Raw genomic sequence first — 27,107 nt, 5'->3', positions numbered from 1 at the left:
GTTTATGGTTATGTCATAGTGATGTGGCCGTGGTTTGTTTATGTCCAGCCCGCCTGCACTCCTAGTATTAACCCATTCAGGCCTGACGTCGAAATTAATAAAAAAAAGTTTTCTAAATCATGACAATTTTCGGAAAGATTTGAGGCACATTTTAACGATTTTTCAAAAATAGCAGACCTACAAGCTCATAGCGCGCCACTCGGTGGCGCGCTATGAGCTTGTAGATCTGCTATTTTTCAATAGCTAAATTATAACAATGTTTAAAACACCAAAAGAGGTTCCCGCCCAAAATGGGTTAATGGTTAATGTGGTTAAACGCTAACGTGACATGGATGCGTTCCAGGTCTCAATGGATTAAATTTGAATATAGGATTTTGGAAAGTGCAATAAGTTCCAATGAGGTTGTGTAGGTCCCTCTCCAAGGTGTGTCAGTGGGTCGATAGGTATTTGGAGAGCACAGTGGACACAGGTGATAAGAACTCCAGTCATACTGTGCTAAATGATTACTGGAGCTCCATAAAGCCAACTCAAGGGCAGAGGAGTTTGAGGATAGGGAGCAAAGGAGAGCTGGGAAGGCAGCGTCCTTAGCGGATGATACTCCGTTGGTGGCAACGATGGTCACTAACCACAGAAATTGAAATGTTTCGGATCACTCAAGGCTGGGCACATTTTTCATTTTCTGTCTTTTTATTAAAGGTTGTCAGTGAGAATCAAACACGGTCTCCTTGGAGGTGGAGTGCTCCTGGTTGGCTGAATGCATGGCATTTCACCCAAAGCTCTGTGCCGGAAAGAGGAACAGCTTATCCTATTGCAGACACTGCCTGTCTGCCTGCTATGGAGAGATGTGACTTTAAGAGGCCCATACGTGGTCTGTTGATTAGTTTTACTGAGTGGGTATGCAGAGACCAATAAATTAAATATGAATAAATTAAAAATGTACTCTAGCAGAAAATTGCTTGGAAAACAACCACCTCCCCATTAAAATATGTATAGTAATGCCTTTTATGTGAAGTAACTTGGGATTAGATATCACTGTAAATTAACACTCCATCCAACCGTAGTCAAGAACTTTTCACTTTTAACAAGGACTTATAAAAAAGGCATTTACTCTAGTGTGTTTGGTAATTAATTTGATATTCAAATGAGCTTATGTATTATAATTGCAAATATCCCAAATAAGTGTAGTTTTAAAAAGGGATAGTGTCAACAAAGATTGATGAGGCTTGCTTTGAAATTGCCATCTGTTTCAAATGTTTACTTGAGGCGCCACCCCATCCCCCGTCCCCCCACCTTTCTTCTTCTGTGAAAATTGAGGCACTGTCGTTTCCTCCCTCATTTAAACCCTGATTATGTTTAGTTGCAGGCCCATGTCGCGCACCCAAAAATAGTCGATCTATAAGCTCACAGTGTGTGGCATCGCAACGTGTTGTGAGCTTGTAGATCGACTATTTTGGGGTGTGCGACACCGGATCGCAACTAAGTATGAAATACCCTCATGGCTCTCTTTGTGGTGAAATAGAAGCTTTGTGGTACAGAAAGGAACACACGCACACACACACACACACACACACACACACACACACACACACACACACACACACACACACACACACACACACACACACACACACACACACACAGAGTAATGCAAACATCGCAAGGGGATCAGGAACATCAGCATGTGTGATCAGCTCCCACAGATAAGGTCTGCACGTTTCTATGACATTGTAGCTGTGTTCCCTCATTACCACAATGTCACGGCAGCCGTGTGAGGATGTGGTGTTTGGGGAGCGGATGGGGGGGCTCAGCTGCAGGTATCGGGCCTCTGCAGATGAGCTGATTAATTAAAGGGAGCTCTATTAAGGTTATTGAGATGCACCCCTCCTCCTCCTCCCCAAACAGGCCCCATCCGCGTCCCTCTCTGGCAGTGAATAAAAGTGGATCTAGCAGAGGGGGGCCGACGGGAGGGGGAGGCATCCTTGCCTCTTTTGACATTAGCCCCGGCCTGCACCCACTTCGCGCACCCCGAGAGTCTCGCCACAAGTGCCATCTCCCCACCCCACCTTGCAGGAGTGACACTCTCTAGGTTCCAAAACGAGACTGCATAGTTTTAATCCCTCCAGCCCCGTCAAACCCATCCACCCTCACGCCCATCTGTCAGATGCATTGCTGAAGAGGGGGGACAGAGGCCATATCCCGGTTCCATCTCGGCGAATTTTCTAATTTCCTTTGCTTCCATGCCTTGTCCCAAACTCACGCCCCTAACCTATCTACCATACCACTATGTTCCCCTTTCTGATATCCCCTCCTTTTCCTCCCGGCTCCATCTCTAGGTTTGTCAAAAGTCAAGAGGCTAAAACTGGAGCCTTTTATTGGCTTTATTAGTAGGCCTACACTGCCGTTAACCTCACGACCTACTGTCAGTACATATGAAGACATCAAATCATTCAATTTCCATTCATCATTTTTCCTTTTTTTTTTTTAAATCTCCAACCCAAGGCATGTAGAGCCACTACTATAATTTGCTGCAGGTCACATTCCACTTGCACAATTCAATTTGGAGATTTTTTTCCCTTTCCTATAATTAATTAAAAGTCTGGCACAAGAAAATGAGGACCATATGTTGAAATCCCATTTCTTCCTCTGACAACACATTAGCCATACAGGGGGTTGTCTAAACAGACCTTATGCAAATTCAGTGCACGAGTCCAAAGGGAGAAGGCTTTTTCCCCCCTAAACTAAATCAATCATTGCTGTCTATTTCTTTTACTTTTCTTTTCCATTCTCTAGTTTTTTACCAAACAAATCACATTTGTATTATTTGAATAAGGCCACCGTTGAAATGCATTTCTCATTTCTTTGCTCCTTGACAGAATCACTAAGACACAGCCCACACATGCAGTGCATTCATCAATGACATATTACACACACCTCTGAATTTTAAGCATCTCAAACCCTTTTTACTAAACTAATGCATATTTGACCGGGGTTAGCTCTGTACTTGGTGCCCTCTTTTTCCCCCCCAACACCAATTCTGTTGACCGAAAATAGTGCGTGAGCTGAGCTTGCAGAACTGCTATTTTTGGTGAATGTTTCCCCATTCCCACCACATGAACTTCGAAATACCTTCACAAAAAACTAGACAATAGGCATTAGAGTAGTGGTTCTCAAGAACCCCCAAATTCATAGTATTTTGGCCGAGAACCCCGTCAGAAAATATTTTGTGCCAGAGACCCCCATACAAGATTTGTGTCAAAATATAAAATTTAAAAAAAAAAAAATGTTTCAAGATTTTGCTATAATTGCAAAAAGCTCAAAACGCATCACATCGCAACACATTGTGAGCTTTAGATCAGCTTTTTTCAAATATGCAATTTTGAATTTTGACGTTAGATTAACTAATTTAGCTCGAGACCTTCTGGGACCTAGTCAAGTGTTAGAGCATTCTCCAACCAAAAATGTATTACAGGAAATTAATATGGCAAGTTTGGCAACCTATACAGCTCCATCTGCTGTTCTACAATTCTATAAAATGTCAAACATATATCATGATAAGCATAACATTCACCTGAAGCCCGATATACAGTACAGTACAGTTGTGCACCAGTGTCGCATACTGAAAATAAAATAATAACCTCACAGCATGACAAAATTAAGTTCTTGAAGATGCTAATAGGAATCAATGACAGTTTCTCTTCACTCAAATGCACCGACATGGATATTGTCATCAACAATTTATCTCCCAAAAAATGTGAGCCTAATTGAAACTTCATTATGACCATGACACCTGCCAAAAGTAACTGCTTTTCAACTGACAAATGTGACACATCACATCAAGTATAGATTTATTGGCCATTAGCCATGCCAGAGACGGTGAAAAAGTGTCTATTTCATGTAGGCTACACACTCACCCATGTAAAGTGGCCACACAGAAATAAAATAAAACATTTTCAGTTTTAAGGCCAAGATGAACTATTCACCGAAAATAATCGTACTTGCCACACACACACACACACACACACACACACACACACACACACACACACACACACACACACACACACACACACACACACACACACACACACACACACACACACACACACACACACACACACACACACACACACACACACACACACACACACAGCTTCCTGCTGTCAGCACACATTCACGTCGAGATGCAAATGTCTGGATTTGAAATTCAGCCTGTGTGTGTTCTGCTTGACTACTTTAATGTTGTATCTATGCTAGGGATTATTCTCTCACAGCAGAAAAAACCTGTGCTTCAATGGCAGTGCCCTCAAAAGTATAGCTCCAAATGCTTTCAATGGCCTTCCCAACGAGATTAGAGCCATAGCCTGCCCTCAGAGCCAATCCCCTGCATCCAGATGAAGCGTAACGAGCCTGTGTGACAGTGTTTCTGTTTTGACACCAAATGGGTACAGTCAGTGCAGATAGAGAGGTCAGAGCAGGAAAAATAAGCCATTATACTGAAAATCCCTTTAGCTCAATCTAGTGTTGTGAAATCATACTCCTACCGTAATGTCTGCTGTGTGTTTTCACCGATTTGTATTTTTGTCGAGAATATTATAAACTGAAATGTTTATTGAATGCAAAAGTATTACATTAACATATTCTGTACACACATTGTTTTATGGTATTTGGCATAATCTTAACACAGCTAAATAGAACATACAGCTAAATAGAACATACATAATAACAACACATAACCCAATAATATACCCAATATATATAACTGATAACCCAATTGCACTGACTTCAATTACCTTTTTTGAAAAATCCAACTTCTGTTAGAAACAAAAACAAAACTATTAAATAAAAGTCCATTCGTTACCAAAGTATTCTTGTATTAACTAAATAACTGCCACCCTGTATGCCTCTTGTAAATAGTAAATTCTGCCCAGTGGAATAAATAACAAATAAACTGTGCCTATTATTTTCCCATGTTTTAATTGTAATATTTTAAGGCACTCTTAGTTTATGATGTGCAAAAGGCATGCATATTACTGTACATACATTCAGTGATGAGTCTAATAAACATACTGTATAATGACATACTGCAGGGTAGAGGCAAATTAACCACTTTCAAAAAGTACATTATACTGTATTTGTTTGTACTGCAGCTGCACACAAGGCATAACAATAAAGAACCTTGAACCTGGCGTCCCCCATTTTGGGCATGTCATTATAGGTTGGAAAATATATTCGAAAAATCTCAAAAAATGGTCCGCATATTTTTTTAAATATTTTCTGAATTGTTCAAAAGAATAAAAGCTCACAACATGCTGCGGCATGACATGTTATGAGCTTTTAGATCAGTTCTTTTTTTGAAGAATTTTGAATAGCGCTAAGCAGGGAAACAAGCAAAGGAGACGTGAAATACTCAAACCTCATGAGCAATTCTCCACTCTCATGTGAGGCAGGCTGCTTCACAATAAATACATTCAGGTCTATGCCACCAGTGATACCGGTTACCGGTTATCTTCTCATATGTTCATCATAATTCTCTGGTTGCCGTGATGCAAGTCTGGTTTTGTTTGTTGAATAGGTAGCTGTGTAGGAGTATGTACTGTACTGTACTGTACTGTACTGTACTGTACTGTACTGTACTGCCGTGGTTCCCAAAGTGGGGTCCGGGGACCCCTAGGGGTCCTTGAGGGACTTCCAGGGGGTCCCCAGCTAAATGATAGTTAGGAACCAAATGGACCCTTATGGGTCTGTAACTCTGTCAGAGTTAAATTAACATTGATTTTATAATATAAATTGGGGGTCCCAGAGATAGAAATGCCATTAAATGTGGGTCTGTAGACTAATGCATGTCAAACTGGGGGTCCTTGAAATGAAACGGGTTGAGAATCACTGCTAGAGCCGTACAAATTCTCTCATGGGCCCTGGCATATCTTTTCAAATGGGGGTCCGCGGGCTAATTAGTGTCAATTTGGGGGTCCTTGACATGAAAAGTTTGGGAACCCCTGCTGTACAGTACTATCTCACAGTACACAGTATAGTGTAAAAATTGACCCATTTACAGTAAAGCCAAGAGTGTAAAAATGTACAATAATAATAGAGAACAGTGTTACGTTAACACTGAAGATTTGACTGTAAATGAAAGAGTATGGGCTTGACCTGGTCTACATGTAAAGTGTCATGAGATAACCTTTGTTGTGATTTGGCGTTATTTAAATCAATTTGACTACTGTGTCGCAGCCTTGAACACCCTGTGGAACACTGGATTTCACTCGTTCACTCTCCTTTGGCACGCGGTGTCGAAGAGGCTGCTGGAGTGTTGCAGTAGTACATCTTATTGCTGTTGTAGACAGGTGCTACTGGACCTTAAACCACTGCTGGTGGAAGGTCTCTGTGCTCCCGCCTTCCCTTGGTTGCAGGCTGGTTTGATGGTAAATTCAACAGTGGAGGTGCAAGGACTGACTTTACTCTTGTCCTGAGTGCTGAGATGCTTTGCACATGGCTGCCCAGAGGATTTCACACCTGTGTGGGACTGCAGGGATACCATTTTTCATTAATCACACAAAACAACTGTCTACTATTGTCACCATCTTCTATAGTGGGTTAATCTGGCGCCATCTAGTGGTGATTACATGCCAATCGCCGCCAAACATGGTATTACAAAGCTGTTCCATCCAAACAAAATATGAGGTAATCAATCACTCTTTAACATAATGTCATAGACTAATTCTGGGTATATCCAAAGTGTAATTTACTATAGTGTGTATACACAATTAAACCAAACACATTTCATAGTAGTCTAAAAAGGTCAACATATGACTGACCTGTGAGTTGGGGTTGCAATGGGACTGACTGTTTTTCACAGTTGAACTGTTCATTTTCATGCAACTGGCAGTCGGCGACATCTTCTTCTGTCTCTACTCCGAGATTACAGAGATAAGCAGAAAGAGAACATGAGAGAAGCACACCTAGCTTCAAATGACGCTAAATAATGGATAAGAGTTGAACCTTGGGTGCTGAATGCTGATACCTTTACTTCAAGTGCATGCTGAGTTATCTAAGATGCAGTGAGTCTTGGTTTTAGTCAAAGTTAAGATCATTACCATGAGCTAATTGAGGTGCAAGTAAGGTCAGATCTTTTACCACTAGACTGTAATTGAAATAGTGAGACTTAGTAGGGACTTGGTGTAAAGTAACTAAGTACATTTACTTAAGTACTGTACCTAAGTACAATTTTGAGTTTCACTTTAGTATTTCCAATTTCGAGTACTTTTACTTCTACACCACTACATCTCAGAGGCAAATATTGAACTTTTACTCCACTGCATTTATTTTAAAACTTTAGTTACTAGTAGTTACTTTGTAGCTAGACGTACATTACATACAGTAACCACTTCAGCGCTATACATTTCTACAAGCTCACTAGTGAGCTTGTAGATCTGCTATTTTCAAAATATTTGTAGACATTTTAAAACTTGAAATTAGACATTCTGCATAATGAGTACTTTTACTTTTGGTACTTTAAGTAAGTACATGTTGATAAATAGTTTTACATTTTGAATTCAGGACTTTTACTTCATACTAGTATTTCTATATTGCAATATTGATACTTTTACTTAAGTAACACAATTAAGTAGCCTACTGTTTAGGGCCAGTGGTGGACAGTAACAAGGTACAGATATTTAAGCACTATACTTAAGTATGTAAGCACATGACCTTCACTCCACTACATTACAAATATACTGTACTTTTGAGTCCACTACATCTTGGAAGTGACTCTTGGGACCCAAATATATCAAGAATTAGCCACTTAAGCCCTATTTCAAATACAAATATAGCTGTAAGCAGTGATAAGACGGGACCAGGCAATAAGCCCTTTTAGGCTGCTCAGCAGTGCCACGTTAGGTCACCCAGTGGTATTGCAGCTGTTCGTACCCCAGACAGACAGACAGACAGACAGACAGACAGACAGACAGACAGAAAGTGAGTGAGAGGCAAAGTGAGTTTAACGTCCTTTAATATTGTTTAATGCAATCAGATTTCTGTTTGGATGTATGGGCTGTCAAGGCCAGAAAGTAGTTTTTTGCCACTCAGTAGGGTGAGTAGGCGCTCCCACATAACTTCTGGGTACGATGATGATGTCACACGCATACCCTTTATTCAAAATGGTGGGTGATCTACATTATACTTGTGGGGTTTATTAAGAGAAGCTGTTAATGCCAACACTTATTATTTCTCAACTCCAGTATTTAAATAATGCTTCTGTGAAAAAAACAATAAACAAAGCAGGGGTTCTCAACGTTTTTGGCTGGGGACCCCTGGAAATGCTTTGGCCATGTCTTGCGACATGATTGAGTGCTACCCTTTGGGTGGACCAAGAAGTCCCTTCGGTCTTGGTCCCTTAATGAATATAGCCGATCTACAAGCTCCACTGTTTAGGCATGAGTTTTCAGCCTCTGCCAACAACCAAGTTACAAACAGCACTGTGATGCGATAGCCGGATTATGCAGCCGTACCTGTTTTGTCAGAGAAATCGGCTTTCCGGAGCTGTCCGTGTGTCCGTCCTGACTGGTATTGGCAGCATTGCGACAGTCGCTGTGTGCGGAGGCCACTCTGGGCTGTGGTGCTAGGCTGTCCGGGGCAGGCTTATTATACTTAACTAAAACTATAAAGACAGAAAACTACAATTGGACAAACATTTTGTTTACTAAAATTAAAAATTAAAAAACCTAGGCTTTACAGAAGAATTATAACTAAAACGGTTTTATGCGTTTACAAAACTAACTGAAAGTTTTAGTCTTAGTCAAAAATCATCAAAGACGATTTAGAAGCTCGTTTTGAGCTTGTGGATGTGCAATGTTTTCTATTCTTTTTTTTAAAACTAAAAACAAATAAAACAAATGAAAAAAACTCTAATAACCTTGGTCTGAGGAGGAACCGGGACAGAGCTCCATCAGGTTGTCTACAACAAGCCCTTCACAGTCCATGTCTTGTCCCTCGGCCCCGTCCGGGTCCTCCCGGAACTGACGCATCATCTCCAGCACGTTGGTGGGCGTGGCAGGTGTGTTAGTGTCTCCCTGTTGAACAAAGGGTACAGTGAGAACTGCACCTGAGAACTATGGGCACCATTTTTTTAATATTTATTTATTTTATATTTCATTTACATTGATTTTATAAATGGGAGCCAACTACCTACATAAAATAATATATTGTTTATGACATTTAAATTAATGTCTTTAAACTAATTATGGATGGGAATTATCCCACACACACACACACACACACACACACACACACACACACACACACACACACACACACACACACACACACACACACACACACACACACACACACACACACACACACACACACACACACACACACACACACACACACACACACACACACACACACAGTATAAATTACAAGGATTTCACTGTTGGACAAAATCCTTTTCTTACTGTCATCCAAGGGTTATCCAGTAGCTCATTGGCAGTGATGCGGTGGGCAGGGTCTACTTTCAGAAGACAACTCAATACTTTTTTCGCTGTTGGGAGAAACGCAACATTCACTACAATAATGAGTCAAAACACAAGGCATCCACTCAAGACCCATCCTGTATTTCACTTGCCGATGGACATTGATATGTTTAACCAGCTTTAAACAATGAGAGACAGGAAAGGCCTGTGAGTGTGAAAGCCAACTTGAAATTAAAATAGTGATGTAAAAGAATATCACCTGCATTACTGATCGTGTCCCATGTGGGCCCAATGAAGTGGATCTCTCCATTCGTAATCATCTCAAAGAGTTTTTCCTCTGAACTGGACATGAATGGAGGCGCTCCACACAACCTGTTGGGGCATTGCATTCTTTCGTATTTCTTTATGTACAATACAAAGTCCAGAGTTAATTTAACAATTAGACTATAACAAATTGATGTACTGAGTATGTGCAGTATGTACATGTAAACCTCATGTCTCCAATGTTATAACATTTTATGTTTATTGTTAAATTGATTGACTGCTTTGTCATATTACAGTGTGTCACACAAACATAGCAAAAGTAGTCGATCAACAAGCTCACAACATGTCGTGATGCAACATGACGCATTGTGAGATTGTAGATCCGCTATTTTTGAGTGAAAGTGGTTAAGTGTGTCCACATGTGGGTTTTATAGATATTTAACCAATGGAAAGTATTAACAGCTTGTGACAAATTAATAACTAAATTGGATCAATTGGAACACATGCTCTTATTTCCATTTTCTGAAAAGTAACAGTGTTGGACATACAAGGTTTCAAAGACATATACAGTACATGTTGTGTACATGTAGAGCTGGGAATACAGTACTCACAGCATATACATGATGACTCCTATACTCCACATGTCACACTGTTGACTGTACTCATATGCACTGATCACTTCAGGAGCTGAAACACATTGGTTTTTTCTCAGCTTAGTAGAGTCTGGTTCTAAAACATTGTCAAGGTCCTCCCAAATGTGTATATGTATTGGGTTGTTGTAAGGTGTGAGCTTCTATGTATATGTATGTATATAGGGTTTTATGCTACATTAACCAATGTTTTGAGGACCACTGCAGTAGGGAATAACGTAATAACTTGAAGGTTCTCCAGGTGTTCTATTATCACACGCATGCACAATAAACTATCACTGCAAGCAGTGATAGTTTATACTTAAAGCTTCCCCGGCAGTGTGGATTAAAACATAAGAAGATTCAAAATAACCAAGAAGCAAAAAGCAATGTAAATAGTTCATAGCAACAAATGAAAGGAAAATAGAGTATAGTTATTACTGTCCTTTAAGCCGGCTGGCATGTAGGGCAGCAACAAAGGATTTCCATTCCTGTCTGTTCTGGGCCAGCATCTTTATAGAACCCCAGGTGTGATGCATATAGCTATAATAACATTGCTGTACCAGACTGCAATCCTGTATATTATACTACTAAGACTACTTGAAATATTGCAGCCCTTGTCAAATCTGGGCATGTTGTGTGAGGGGTAGTGTACAGGTGTCATACCCATATAGATAGGAGTTCCACAGGTAGCCTTTAGCATGCTCTCAATCCCGACCCCACCTTTCATCACTGACAAACCAAAATCTGTCACCTATACGGAGATAATACACAGCAAGAATTATTATTCAGTTTCTACAAAGATATGAAATCGAAAGTTTTAAGGTGCATTTTGTTAAAATGAAACAGTGTTTGTCTGTAGAGCATAGGAACAAACACTGGTATTCTACCTGTCAAACATTTAACATGCGCTAATAAGGCTGTGTGGTTCTGTTCTGTCTAGTTTGCATGCAATGTGCGAGAGAAAGCGAGAGAGAGAGACGAGAGAGAGATTTCTTTCTGCCGTCTTGCACACCAGGTATCTGCTTCTACTGGCTCTTTATCAATGCAAACAGCATGCTGGGATCACTCAGTCATCTTTTTAAAAGATGCTGTTGACTCTCTTTATAAAGAATACTATGAAGGAAGGCCCAGAGGGGGGTCTGTCATAATGAGGTAGAATTTAGAGAGATTTTGGAAGAGAGAGAAAAAACGATTCCATGCATTTACAAAAGACAGATTGATACTTTGTCGCGCGTGGAGAATAGCCAACTTACAAGCTTGTAGGTTGTCCATTTTCAACACAAAGTATGAATCGGCCTTAAGGATGAGCAACAGAATGTAAAGTTTCTACGTGTGTGTCATCGTCCCACCTTGATGTTGATCATATTGTCAACGTCTGCACGGAGATAGCTTTTCACTAGAATGTTCTCCAGTTTCAAGTCACGGTGCACTATATCTGAAACATGAGGGGTTACTTTTACAATCATACATAAATTATGGATAGAAACACTGATTTCCAGCAAGGTACACAAAGAATCCTGCATGTAAATTTAACTTCCAGTGTACAAATGTAAACAAATCCATTTCATTCTTCACAAATGAGTTACTCTTAAAAATTATTTATAAATGTATACGTTTACACTGTGATTGTACTGTGTGCCACTTATATCACACATCTATTTTACTACTCAAGTGTCCATCAATGGCTCAGTGGAGTGCACATGCAAATTGCTATTTTTCAGGGGCCATTCATTGTCAATGGCATTCAAGGACAATGTTTGTTTTACACAAACCCTCAAAGCTGGACATAGGAGGGCCTAGCGCCCCTCAAAAACTAGAGCGTAAGCACAAACAATTTTTGCTACTGTTTCCCATGACTAGTTTTGAGTGTTGCACATTAGTTGTGCACATTAGGCCAGTGTAAACACAACCATTGATGACAAAAGTGAGGACGCAAATTGTAATTGGACAGAATGAGATGATGATAAGAGCACCCCTCACTTCACACGGGACTGATCTTTTACATAGAGGCGAGTAATAGTTGTACCCTCAACCAACCACCTAATTACTGGATAAATAACTGGATACAATGTGAAGTGTTGAACTGAAATAAGGCCTAAGGCCTTTAGAAGAGGAAATGTGAGTCATCATGGCTCAAAAGACGCTTAGTGCTGGATGGATGAATACCAGAATGCTCGCCTCAAAACAGTGGCCTCTGGTGTTAATCCAGCGGAACGGTAGAACGGTCTTCCTAGGTATTCCTAAACATAACTTCAGTAAACTGACTAAACCGTTAAACCTAACCTTAATCCTAACTTTAACCTCAGTAAAACGGTGGCAAAATATAAGCCTATTCCCAAACTTGACTCAGTAAAACTATGCCTAACCCTTATCCTAAACATATTTCTAAACTTGTTCTTATAGGCTAAAGGCCTATTCATAGTCCAGTTTTCGGTGACCACTGAAAACTACTACATGACGTCACGCCGCAGTGGTCACCGCTCACACAACTAACCACCATTAGTTACTAACCACCGCTTCTTCACCGAAAACTGGACTATGAATATGATTATTATTTTATTTTTATGTTCCCCTGAATTCATTCTTTTATATAATTGATTAAATCAGTTAGTGATAAGAGGTCAAGGAAGGTGACAAGTTCAAAAATCAAGATCGTCTGGACCATTAGCCACCATGTACGGTGGCAGAGGCATGATGACAAAGACACAGTGCTGGTATCAATGCAACAGCTGGAACACAAACATCCCATCAAATTAATTCATGGAAACATTCCATTCAGGGGTCTCCGTATGTGCCGCTTGCCAGCCAAACGTCTGACAGCACACACATTTTGAGGCCACAATGGAAACACTCTCAAAAGAATATCTGTCCTATGGAGTAGGTATGACTTCATACTGTACATTACTCACACTAGGGCCTTCCCTGAATGAAGAAGTTAATATAACTCACCAAAAGGAAAGCCAAGGCAATGCAATTAATCTGAATCACAAGTCGCCTTTTATTAAGGCGCACGATTGACTGAAACAGATTTCAGTATAACTCTGTGAAACTTGCAGAATATTGAAAATACCATTTTAAACTAGTAGTAGGTGTACATGTCATGTGTAGGTAGGTAATCAATATTGCGTATAAACGAGCTGAAGTAAACTGCACACAAAAAAATCAGAAACTAATTTCCGTTGATTATTTCTCCCCTTCAATAATACCAATTGGTATTGTATTTTATAATCATAATTATTGTTGATTACAACGAGGTATAACTTGTAAGGAGCGTGCAATCGTGGAATGAGCAACACAGCTAAACGTGTGGGTAGCGCCCCAAAACATCAGTGTTCACCGCTTCACATCTGAGGAGGAGCACTCAGATCTGTGAACCTAAGGATCCACAGGCTGTTTTGGTGGATTTTAACCAAAAGCCCTTATTTTCTGCATGAATGGGGGAAAAAAAGCGAACTCACTTCCGGTTCATAGGACTACGTGCAGACTGTTAACACTATAACATCAAGTGGCTTGCTACCCAATTTGGAAAGTTAAAGTTAATATATTCCCATTGGCATCATTAGTCACTATGCAAGTAAAGTATAGCAGCGCAGAGGGACTCTCCATGTGAAAACACGCCTATTAATGAGTATTCCACCCCAGCTCGTTGTAAATGAATCATTAGCCACATGTAATGGTGTCTCGTTGCCAAGCAATGTCCTAAATTACCTCTAACTACACATTTCACTGTGAGGAGAAAAACAGCATTTTCAAATAAACTCCTGAGACTGAATAAATATTTGTCCAACTTCCTCCCAGACAGTTGTCCATTATTATCTCATTATTAAGGATAATCTTGCTATAGACTGTGTGTTCAGTAACAGGGGTCTCCCTATCTCTCCAGCTCTTTAATAAACAGAAAATACATGTTCACGTGGGACATCACCAATTTCATCCAATCAAGAGAGATCTAAGCTCATTTATCAACTTGTGTTCCGGACCGGTTCCAATTTTGTCTGCTCATATTTGCTTCACTTCCTCACTTCCACGTGGTCCGCAAGTGCAACACATAAATACATTTCACAAAACACAAACAAATCAGAAAACAAATTAATACAAGCATGCAATTTATGCAGGTTTGGGCTTGATACTTTTGTGAGTCCAAGCCCTAAAAGCAAATTTCCCAAGGAAAGCTTTAGACACTCTTAAATAGGGGTTCTTTAAATATGTTTTACTATACTACACTATGTCATAAAATAATCACACTTGTGTCAAGTGAGGGGCACCCACTGTATTTGTATCGGCCACATGAAGACTTACGTCATCATTTAGTGCCCTAATCAAACATTAAAGTCCATAGACTTGGCTGGCAAAGAATTTACGTCTTAAGTGCTCTAAACTTCCCATAGACTTGGCTGTCATATGACGTAATCTTCAAAAGCCATGCATATCAAAAAATCACACCCGTGTGAAGTGAGGGGCGCTAATATATTATGATATAAGTCTAACTCATGTTGATTAGGTGATGTAATGGGGATGTGAAACAAACGGTGCCAACACAAACATTAGAGACAATATGACGTAAATGACACATTATGACGTAAATTGTCCCTTCATTGTCAATGCTTTTACAAAACAAACATTGAACTAAAGACAAACATTAAACCTGTGTATAGGAGGGGCTAGCACCCCTCAAAAATATTACATATTGATATAATACTGTCTTCAGAAATACAGCCATAATGAATTGCATTTTTACAATGAATTGCATTTTTATAGCGCTTTTCCAAGTGCTCAAAGCGCTTTACAATGGTTCATTCATTCATACATTGGGAGGTGTAGCGGCGAACAGTCGACGCCAGCGTCCTCACTTCCCACATTCACACACCAATGGTGGCAAGCACACACCGACCAACTCATTGGAGGCAATGTAGGGTTCAGTGTCTTGCCCAAGGACACTTCGACATGTGGACAGGAGAAGTCGAGATTCGAACCGCCGACCCAGGGATCATTGGACGACCTGCTCTACCTCCTGAGCCACAGCCGCCCTAAATAACTAGCCATACTATATTGTACTACAGTACATACTATATTGTACTACTCACAACATAATCATGAAGTGTGTAGTCAACAAACAATACATCAGCCTGATGAAGGAATATGACATGCCCCCCTGAGCAACATTTGTAGCACCATTAACCTCTTGAATCCCATTTAAAAAATATAACACATTTGTCTAAATAACATGCAACATACATCTGGATCTATCTACACATGCAGACTCATTTAAAACACAAAGAAATCACTGTAACCAATACCACTCCTGTATATGACGATGGGGATGTTAACGCAGAGGTGATCACAAAATAGTAGCAGGTCCAAATCATATGTAAAGTGTGTGGGCAGGATTTTCACTCCAAAGTCTCATTGGTGAATCATCTGAAAGTCACCCTAATGATGACTGTGGGCTGTGTGAGATGCACTTTAATACTGAGGAGATTACATAGTAACAAGTGCTATGCAAACATATGCCATACTACAGTAGTATATCTTCAGGAAGGCTCATCCAAAATGAGCCTTCCTGAAATGGTCTATGACACCAACAGCAATAATTATACCTCATTCTACGGGTTCTGGTCAAGTAGACAGTGGAATTGCCGCACTTACAAACCACGTCATTCTCTGGGGAACGAGGAAAACACTCCCCATCCAATCCACCTCCACAACTTCACATTCACAGAGGTGTTCTCCAAGAGGCTTTTAATAAGTGACACATCTAACTTGTTACCCTAAATCATCCTCTGCTAGCATCATGTCATCCTATATTTACAATCCTCATTATAGGTATATTATATCAACATTTAGTACGATATTTACACATTTTGAAAGTCAGGGCTTTCTTTTATTGAAATCAGACAGCAACGACATCTGAATGCTTTTGATAAAGAGTAGGTAACATTCTGTATCCCCAGATCTACATTTTAGTTGTCATATTGTTAATGCTTAGGGTAAATGTGTGAAGTCACCTTTTGTACTGTCAGACTGTCAAACAATGGGAAATCACTACCTTTCTTGTGCAGGTAGACAATGGCCTGAGCTAAGCTACGGATGACATGCCTTGTCTCCTCCTCTGTGAAGCTTTTCTTCTTCTTCAATAGCTCCTTCAGTTCACCTCCATCACAGAGTTCAGTGACTAGATACATCCGCTAAAACAAAGAACAGTGGCAAATAATGCATGTCACTAACGGAGCAGTACTGTATGTGTGCTCATCCATGTCGTTTATGCATAACCACAGCACCCCATTCCTGTGGGATTAAGATATTTCTCACACGCACAACACTGTTCCCTTCATTAGCTTTGCATCAGATTTTCATATTGAAAATAGCAGACTTACCTTGGGTGTTTCAAAGACCTCCTTGAGATGTATTATGTGAGCGTGATTCACATGTTTGAGAATGCTTACTTCCTGTTCCAGCAATCTCACCCCCGAGCTCCCAGCCTGCAGTGGTAGGAAGTCAGTTCACTGGTAAAGGAGTCTTATCTTAACCATGGAAAAGATGTTTTAAAATGTATAAACTGGCTTTAAAGGTATTCTTTCACCACATCACCACAGAATTCCCAGAGGAATAGTCACGTGTACTAACCTTCTCTTTGTTCACCTTCTTAATAGCCCATTTCTGCTGTGTCTCAATATGAGTGGCTTCACAGACGACCCCAAACCTACCTTGACCCAATTTCCTTCCAAATGTGTATATTTGCTAGAGGGGTAATGGAGGAAACCATTAATAGATCTGCAAAGTCAGTCCGCGAAAGAACATGATTTACTTTCAGCTTATGCGAATATTTCCGTTTATGAGTTTGGTGTAATGCCACATTAACTCAAGACCTAAATCCTGAAGTAGATCTTAATTTTCCAGCACTTTGGAAAGAAATGGAAGTTTTCCGGTCTCTAGAGCTGCAGAATATAGTATTTCTAATCAAGTTACAAATGATTAAGTTGCTGCCACAGTTCATTCAATCTCAGGTCTAATTAACTTGATCATTATCTCTGCACATGCAAGGCTGAGCACTGCCTGCTTTGGATTTGGCAAAGAGAGCAGTCAAACTCCCTTGAGAAGTGGGCGTATTGAGGAGTAAAGTGGAGTGTGATCCACAAGTGCATATGGAGTACACTATTAGAGGTCACCACCAGTGAGTCAGTATGGTTGCCCCAGAAGTGCCCCTGGGGCAGTAGAGGAGATTGTTAAGGAAACGAATGCATAAGAGTTCTTCATACCTGGAGGTCAGCCTCCTTCTCCATGCGGGTGTGAGGCACCTTCCTCTCTGGACTCTTCCCTCGGGACAGCTTTGAAGCCATTTTCATGCCTCTTCCACAATCATCTGGCTGTCTCACCAGAGATGATGTGGGCTATTCAGCTAGTAGAATCACACACAGGAGGGGAGGGGGGGGGTTATTAAGTTGAGCCTACAGCCTAACTACAAAATTAAATAAACCACCAATTACATTGTTCTGAAATCACAGAACCGTTCACCAGGAATATCTGTTGTACACTACTCATACAACTTAAAGTAGTTATAGTAATTATCTGTACCAAAGTCTAAACTAAATATGGAGAAGCAGTGTTTTTATGCACCTCTTATCTGGGAAAAACTCCCAGAAAACTGCAGGTCTGCTACAACAAATCAAAGCTAAAGACTTTTATGTTTGCTGCTGCGTTTTACTGCATTTTTTTAATTCATTTCTTGTGCTTAGCTGCAATTAAATTGTATTCTCTTATTTTTTATCTGTTTTGTTTGAGCTTCATTTTATTTTCTATTCATTCTTACCTCTAATAATCATGTCAAATGTTATTCAAATGGCCTTTTATAGCATGTTTCTGTTGTCTTAACGCACACCTTGTCGTAGAAATGTGCTATACAAACACTTGCCTTGAATTGCATGAGATATTACTTTGATGTTATGTGCTTGTATATTTTTAGTACAAGTAAGACGCGTAAGCGTGGGAAGCGAACGAAGCACACACACACACACACACACACACACACACACACACACACACACACACACACACACACACACACACACACACACACACACACACACACACACACACACACACACACACACACACACACACACACACACACACACACACACACACACACACACACACACACACACACACACACACCTCTGTGTTCCAAATTCAGTTCGTATTGGTTTGCACCCAATCTTTTGCCCTCTGGTGGCGGGCGGGTGGTGTTACAGCGTGACACACACACAGACACACAGACAGTTTTGGCCAGCTTCTATAGTTAGTGCTCACTTCGTTCGCAATCACTTCGTTCGCAATTACAGACACAGTATACGTAAAGTGCCTGTGTTCTTTTCACCTAAATAACTAAGGGGGAGTTAACTCAGATGACCTGAGACCTGAGTCAGTCAGTCACAGGCCACCTCGGCAGGAGGCCTTACTGTACTATTAAACTATCCCAAGAACCAGCATGGAATACTACTGTATTCACAATATAATGGTGTGCATAATACTGTATGTGATAACTGAAACAGCTTATGCACCATTTCAGTATTTTAATAATACCGGTAGTCATTATAAGATGGCACAATTTCAATCTATTTCAGTCATTCTGCGTGTCATTGGCGGGCTATGGACAGTTCAGAAATCTGCCTAATGACATCATCGATGGGGATTCCATTAAGCGAATAGAAATGATAGCCTTTCTCTACCTGGAACGTTAGCATGCTGAAATAGAAGCCATTGTTTTTGCATTAATAAACTAGAAGAATGTGCTCCTCGGAGCACAGGTCTCACTCAGCCAGACCAGGTAGTAGAAGTCAGTCTTAGCCAATCAGGATGAAATATGTCTGTTCACTATTGACCATAGACAAATTAGACATAATCTGTATACCGAGGCAATTTGCGTGATGTTTGGCCAAAATCTGTAGGCGTGGAGTAGTGGCAAAAATGTCTTTAGCAAAAAGCTAATAACAGGCCAATGTGAAGATTCATGGCAATCAGACACTGCCTTAAGGATTTGCCTCCTGCAAACTTTAGATGCCAATATTAGCCAATCAGGATGTAAAATGAAAGATCAGACAGATCAGTCTTGATCTAACAGGAACTCAGTTTGGCTACTCCAAACCGAAACTAAGTCCACTTCCTGCCAGGTGCTTCTGTGTTTATTACTAACAAAAATACTACATGTTTAGGGCAGTGATGCTGACAGATTAGAAATGAACAGACTTGCCAACCAATTATGTCACTGATAGGCAGGTTTCTGAACTGTCCACAGATCTGCTCTGAGACACAGAGTGAGTAGACAGAAATGGTGCCATCCTAAAGAGCATTGATTAGTGAGGACCAATTTGGGTGAAGTGATCTTTTAAGTGCACCTTTCTCAGACTCAAGGACGCTGTGTGTACATGCATAGTTAAACATCACACCCGTGTGAACTGTGAAGTGAGGGACGCTCTTATCATTGACAATGATAAGAGCACTCCTCACTTCACAGTATTGTACATCATCATGACATCATCGGACACTATGACGTAAAATTGTGCACATACACCAAAAGCTGGACATAGGAGGGGCTAGCACCCCTCAAAAACAAAAGAGCTGATCTAACCTAGCCTACCGAATATCTCCATGCCTTTTTATCCTCTTAACAGTAGCGGTGCTGTATCTATGTGTATACTATATGCATTGTTTCCACTCAGCCTATACACCATTTTTAAATACAGTGTTGCCTACTGGTCTGGGATAATGCATAAATGTACTCCAGTATAATGTAGCACTGTTAGTGTCAAACACAGGACAAGGACATTGGCAGAACATTTTATCAACACAATGCTTTGAATATAATAGATGTTTACTTCCATCGAATCAATAAATCATGAAGTAGTCTCTGTTCAGGTCCCTAGCTCACCTTATTGTTATCTTGCCACCACTAGTTTCTGACAAAGCTGCAAGGATATAACTGCTATAAGTCTGATATATTAACTTTAAACACAATTTACCCAGCTTGAAAAACACTCTCTAAAGCCAAATTAAATGTAAAGCAATTATCAAGTGATGACTGGGAGCAGTGAAGTGGATCTACCACACGGACAGCAATTAATTATTAACAAGGAAGCGGTGTCTTTAACCTCTTCACTTGGTGCATTATCTGATCCCTGACAGGACTCTCATAACAAGCCTGTCTCTCCCATTATCTCCTGTCTAGTTCTTCTAATAAAAACGATTGTGACAGCCTCTGGAAATCCCAATCACCTCAATCACAGCTCATTTGTAGGAGACAGAAGCATGTGACGAGTGTATCATTGGGGACTTGGGGGCCAGCTGGTGGGGTGTCCTTGCACTGCAGATGCCTCAGAGATAGTCCATAACCCCAACACAGAGGAAATAAGATATCACGGTCAGGTCAGGGCGACAAGTCTGACCTTAAAATGGATAACAACAGTCTGGAGGCACATGTCTTGAATAGCTTGCCTTGTAGCCTGCATGGAGTTGTCTCAGTTTACTCAAGTCGAGACCAATCTGTTTCTTAAAAGTATAGAGTTTGGGGACCCATATTTTTGCAGACTTTCATAACATTTTGAGAGTTTTTAGAGTCACATTTCTGCTTCATTAGACATGTCTGTCTATTCAATTATTTCCTTAATGGGAGTCTATCAATAGCCATTTATTGTCATTATGGTTAATAATTCTTGCCATGTCTTTGTATACTTCATCTTTTTCATTTACAATAGTCCTGTGCCTGAGCTGTTTTTCTTTTCTTGTTTGTTATTATGTTCTTGTTGTGTTTGTGTGTTTTTTGTAATAAATATTCTTTATAAAAAATAAAATAAAAAGACATGTCTGTCTGTGCCTTAAGCATTAAATACTACAGTACATCAAGAAACACTAAAGGCTAAATCAGCCTAAACAGACAAGATGTCTGTCTGTCTGTCTGTCTGTCTGTCTGTCTGTCTGTCTGTCTGTCTGTCTGTCTGTCTGTCTGTCTGTCTGTCTGTCTGTCTGTCTGTCTGTCTGCCTGCCTGCCTGCCTGCACTCAGAGGATCTAAAGAGGTGAACATCCAAAGTCAGGTGCTGAACTTCAAACTACAAAACGTAGAGACAAAATAAAGTCTGAAGAAGGGCAGTGTGTCAGCCTACTCAGGTGGTACCAAAAATAAATATACAAAAGAGAGCCACAGTGTAAACTTTTATTTTGTCTCCGTGTCCCTTTACTGCCCACTAATAACACTAAACTAGAATGAGAAGAAAAGTATCTTTTGTTAAAATGTAGTTAAGCAATAAGCAGGGCCAAATTAGCCATTGGGCCAGTGGGGCTGTGACCCAGGGGGCCCTTTGGCGAAACTAGGTTTGAAGCCTTGGCCATTGATTGTATAAAGAAAATGACCCCAAAAATTACTGGCCCAGGGGCCCTCGTAAAAAGAAACAAAACAGCCAGACTGAGAAATTGTTTTTTTTCTCTCACTTCAGCTACTTTTTTCACCAGTTAAATCAATGGGTAGCTTCACAAAAGCTCAGTAGGCCTATACATCCCTATTCCTTACATTTTCAGTGGCACATCAGTGACAACGTCAACCACCACAATATGGGTTTTGAGTGCGGTTTGTCCATTACAAGCCATCTCCCTCAATTTGTAGCTACCTATTTGCTATTTCTGAGTTTGAGTGGACTGACTCCAATTACTCAATAGTGTCCCGGGGCCCCGGGCTGAATTTCATGATGCTCTAACTCTCAACTAAATAATGGTCTCTCTCTCTCTGGTAAAGGCTGTATTTTAACTATTGCATCTACGGAAATGGATCTTCAATACTCCTTGTTACTGATTTAACTTACAATCTAGTATAGTTAGAGATTTATTTTCTAGTCAGCTCAATTAACAATATGGAATTGATTAGTTGGACTAACCCTGATCTTGTGAATGTGCAGTAGATAGCATAAAGTCATAATGCCAATTCACATTATGGGCTTTGTTCACTTCATGCACAGTGGTGCTGAAAGATTAACCAGCATCAAATACACATCCAGCCTCGTCAGGAGCCACTGCCTTCGTACATACACACCTTATCAGATTTCAAGAGGAAGCAATTCTGACAGATTGAATGTCACCAATCAAGTAATAAGAGTTCTCTATCTTTCTGTGAGAAGCACATGTTTGCTTAGCCTCCTAAAACGTGAGTCCCTAGATTGTGACATAAGTGTTAAAGTGTGTGGGGAGGTTTAAGATTGAAATACTAATTGAATTTCACACTTGTCTTTTACATGATCAGGATCGCAGCCACTTGGCAGGAGTTACCTCCTGTGCCTAAATTATGTCTGTTGTTTGGACACACACAAGCTTTTACGGTATACTCGATACTATATAAACGATTTGCGGGAGTTTGACAGAATCTGGAGGAGTAAAATCAAAAAGTGTTTTTCAAAAGTCGGCCTCCTGGTGGCACTATAACAGGCCGTTCTGGAAAATGTGGGGCAGAGGTTCATCGTTGGCATCCAGGGAGTGTGTGTGCAAAATTTGGCATCGACCGGGTTAACGGTGCCGGAGATTAGCTGGTAACAGACGGACGGACAGACACACTCACACACACACGGACGGAGTGCAAAACATACTCTCTCCCCATGCCTTCGGCCTGGTGGAGACAACCAGTACACTCTCCAGTCTAATCTAATCTAACAGTTACACAGGTTTACTCATCTGCGAAGAGAGAAACCTGGTAGCCGGCAATGTCAGTCCGGAACATCCGTCAGATTTATTTCCCCCGGATACAATATTCAACCAATCACAACACTTGTTTCATACACAGAGAATGTAAACAGATTTGTAAAGCATCAACATCACTTCCTTGAGCGGTACTTCCGCCAAATTCCAGCAATGCACTCTACAGCGCATATTGTGCCCAGCGTGTCTAACAGTAGATTTGTTGACTTACATAGTAGTGTAGTGTAACAAATGATAGGCTAATAAGACTTGACTGTGTTTTTCTTCAACAAGACATCATTAACATAACTAAGCCTTACAGGTTTACCTGCTGCAATTAAAATTAAAATAAAGACTGCAGTCAGTCTTGCTTGCTGTGAACCGAAATGTAATTTTCCTCATCTGAAACGTAATCACTTATTGACAGCTTGGCTTTGATGACAAATGATAAACTTCACACTCCTAATGAAGCATGGAATTACATTACCTGATGAGGCAAGAAATTGCATGTTTAGAATGCAAATATTGAGACAGACTACTTCACTAACTTATGGGATAAATAAATCCTAATCTTACAAAGAGAAATTCATTTGACAGATGTGTGCTGCGTAAGTGACACAGCAACTGGCTTCCTTGGTTCAATTATTTTAACATTCGCTGTCCAAAATGATCTTTATTGCGACTGCAGGTCGCATTTACTATGAAATCGTACATTTTTGTCCGGCAGTCAGTCAGTCAGTGTATCACTCAAAATCCCCATACATGGGAATTTGGGAAAGCCCCCATATATGATGCCCAGGTCTCGTGACATCACGTGACATCATCAGGGATGGAGATCCCTGATGTCATAGTAAATGCGACCTGCTGTCGCAATTAAGCCCATATTATGGAGATCATCAATATTGACCAGCAACTCTACATCTGGCCTCAAACCTCAAACCCTATATATCCAAATATATGGATATATGACATTCCATATGTTGATCCTTCCCCATCCATCCTTAATCTTCGATGTCTCCCTTTTGACTGATACCTGTCCATTTAAACTCTAGACGGGCCTGCCCCAAAGTTACCGTATTAATGCAGCCGCGCACAGCAGCCGGCGAATACTAGAGTCCTCAACAGGCCCGAAAATTAAGTCCCGGCCCTACCTGGGCCATCATCAAACCCTGTACACTGCCCCCATGCCACCCTTAGATCTCCATATATGGAGCTGACCTGTTCTGACATTCCATATGATGATCTGACCTCATCAAACCCTGTACACTCAAGAGTCAAGACACGCTCCATATATGGCCAATACAGAATTAATTCCATATGTTGATCTGACCCCCAATTCCAAAGCACCAGCGCTCGCCCCGCAGTCTGCTGTCACCCAGGTGGATGCGTGCAACCCAGTGGTGCCTGGAAAGTGGACCTTAAACCAATAATGATGATGATTTTGGAAACTATTTAAACTACCTGACAGCGAAAGCTTAATGTCAATTGGGCTCTATTTGCACATGTCTTTAGTTATTTTAGTTCCTTCATTCCTCAGCTATCAAGCCTGTTCCCCTAACCTAAACAAACCCTCCAAGTATCCGTTTGTCTTGTTGAAGTATCTGTCCGTTTATTCCTTTTGTCTTCTTTAAGTGTCCATGAGCCGGAAAAACATGCTAAATATCAAATTGCCCCACTTGCTTAGGACACATGTTGCTAGGAGACCAGTAGGGTCAAATGGACTTAATCATGGTACAAGATAATCTCTGCCCTAGCTTGGCTGAGCTTGAATCCTACAAGACACGTCTAGAAAAATATGTGCCATTCGAAACGAAACAACACCCTGACCCATTGTGGAAGCCGACAAGGATAAAATCTACAATTATACAGCTGTATTCAGGCTTGAACGTTAGATGATTTGTTAACAAATCCTCAAACCCTAATCAATAGGTAGCCAACTGTTCATTACAATTGCATGAGTCAAATACCTTGAATGAATAGCCTATAATTGAAGGGAAATACATTTTCAGTCGGGACACCAATTTCATCCAAGGGACACCAATCCAAGATATAACCATTTATCAGCTTCAACTGTGTGTTGTTCCAATCTTTTCTGCTCTCTTTTTTGTTTCATCATTCCAAATTCCACGTTCTGTATCATGTAGGCCTACAGTAGCCTACTTGCTTTCTCTTTAGGATGACATTTGTAAATCACCTGAAAATGCACACAGACAGACTGCTTGAACAATGTAGGATGCCATACACATTACAAACATCACAGTAATCACATGCAATGTCATCAACTGACTGTAGTAGACTACACAAACAACTTTAATTTCCCTGAACCCCAATGTAATTTATACGTGCCATGTTAATAGAGCGGTTAACTTTCTGGACATTTTAAATTCAAGGTAGCATGCTGCAGTGCAGCAAATGAAAAAGTGGTAACTACAGTGTAACTAAAAGTATTGTGCTACCTTGATTTGTCAATTTTTGCAATTCTAGCAGCCTTTAAATAAAAAAAATGCTAAACACCCCAGGGACATACAGGGTAGACATGAGGCCCGATTGTAATTGACTTAATTAATTTGAAGTTTGTTCCAGCATACGTTGTCATGGCAACGGAATACCAAGTTGCTGTTGTAATGTCTTCCGCAGTAGCGAGCTAGTAGCAATATTTACCTTGTGTAGGCTAATGTCACGAGCCTCCTGTTTATGTCCATCCGATGCCACAGTATGATTTATCGCAGATCATGGTTGATGAAACACCTCATTTCTATGATCAAACTTTCCTTGTGCACAGTCGAGCGAGTACCGACTTCTACGGAAACTGACCGGGGACAAAATATATGCGCCGCAGACACTCATCTCTGCCGTTCGAGGATTTGCATCTGCTGGCCGGGAAATTATCCTGTCATTAAAAAACAAAACAAAAAAAACAACAAAAAACTGTGTGGATTAATCCTGATATATTACTCTATATGATTAATCTACGGGGCTCAGAGTGGCCTTAACAAGTACATTTATGAACCCCTTGAACCTGTGCTGAGATAATCACATGGAGCGATGCTATTCACATTAGTAGTAGTAGTAGTAGTATGGACTAGAGTCTCCATCTGGTGGACAAGACTTAAATTGTACTGGGTGTTTAAAAAAAACCTCAACATCCATACAATACATTATTATTATTATTATTATTATTATTATTATTATTATTATTATTATTATTATTATTATTATTATTATTATTATTATTATTATTAATGGATGAATGGCTATGTGATTATGATCTAATTTTCTTCATACATCTGGTCAGCTCATTGGTACTTTCAGCTCCTGCATCTTTCTTGAGTTGGCTGTGGCTCTGTATCTATAAATGCAAGTCTCTGGGCATACATACTGTACATGTGTACGTATACATCTATAATCCACTCGAGAACCGGGACAGGGCCCAAATTAGCCAATTGATCACACCTGATCACCCCTAGATCTCCGTATATGGAGCTGGCCACTCTTGCTTTTGATGAATTGAAAATGGTGGGCCCTATTGTAAACAAGTGTTTATAGTGTCGTCCACTCACAGTTAACAGTTGTTGTATTGAGTTGTACTTGAAATGTACTGTAATTCTGCAAACTGTTAATAAATCAATCAATCAATCAATCAATCAATCAATCAATCAATCAATCAATCAATCAATCAATGCTGATGTTTATACTGCATGCAGCATTCTTGTGTAGCACCCATCTAAGGATTTCTGCAGGGTTGGTTTCAGGGTCCAGCATTCAACAGACTCTACCGTTGTAGAAGAAGCTGAGTTTGATTTGTCGGGGGAGGTTGGAGTTCCATACACTGGCCATGCCGTTCAGGGCCTTCCATGGAAGTGCCTCCTCACTTAAAATCTTGCTCGGTTGAGTTGACCCATGAGCCCAGGTATTTGAAGTATGTGACTTCTTTCAGAGCAGTGCCTCCTGTTGTTGTCAGAGCTCAGAGGTGAATGTTCCGATTATAGTCGATATCCTCGGTTTTCTTGGCATTTAGCCGAACCTTGA

The 27,107-nt window shown here is 40.4% G+C and overlaps 1 protein-coding gene across 1 annotated transcript; it reads right to left on the bottom strand.

Annotated features, from left to right (window-relative positions):
- Nucleotides 1–5,791: 5,791 nt before the first annotated feature.
- stk33 (serine/threonine kinase 33) lies at nt 5,792–25,863 on the bottom strand. The gene is made up of 14 exons (XM_079498060.1): nt 25,740–25,863; nt 17,626–17,765; nt 16,994–17,107; nt 16,744–16,848; nt 16,416–16,554; nt 11,719–11,804; nt 11,033–11,120; nt 10,349–10,424; nt 9,733–9,845; nt 9,456–9,541; nt 8,912–9,068; nt 8,508–8,656; nt 6,816–6,908; nt 5,792–6,523 (listed from the first exon to the last, which is right to left on the bottom strand). The coding sequence occupies exons 2-14, from the start codon at nt 17,710–17,712 to the stop codon at nt 6,326–6,328; spliced, it is 1,491 nt and encodes a 496-aa protein (XP_079354186.1). The 5' UTR covers nt 17,713–17,765; nt 25,740–25,863; the 3' UTR covers nt 5,792–6,325.
- Nucleotides 25,864–27,107: the final 1,244 nt, after the last annotated feature.

Source organism: Electrona antarctica (assembly GCF_951216825.1).
Source record: "Electrona antarctica genome assembly, chromosome: 3".
In the NCBI taxonomy this organism is placed as follows: Eukaryota; Metazoa; Chordata; class Actinopteri; order Myctophiformes; family Myctophidae; genus Electrona; species Electrona antarctica.
The sequence above is the reverse complement of the archived record's forward strand: the minus strand, read 5'-3'. Positions and strand labels throughout refer to the sequence as shown.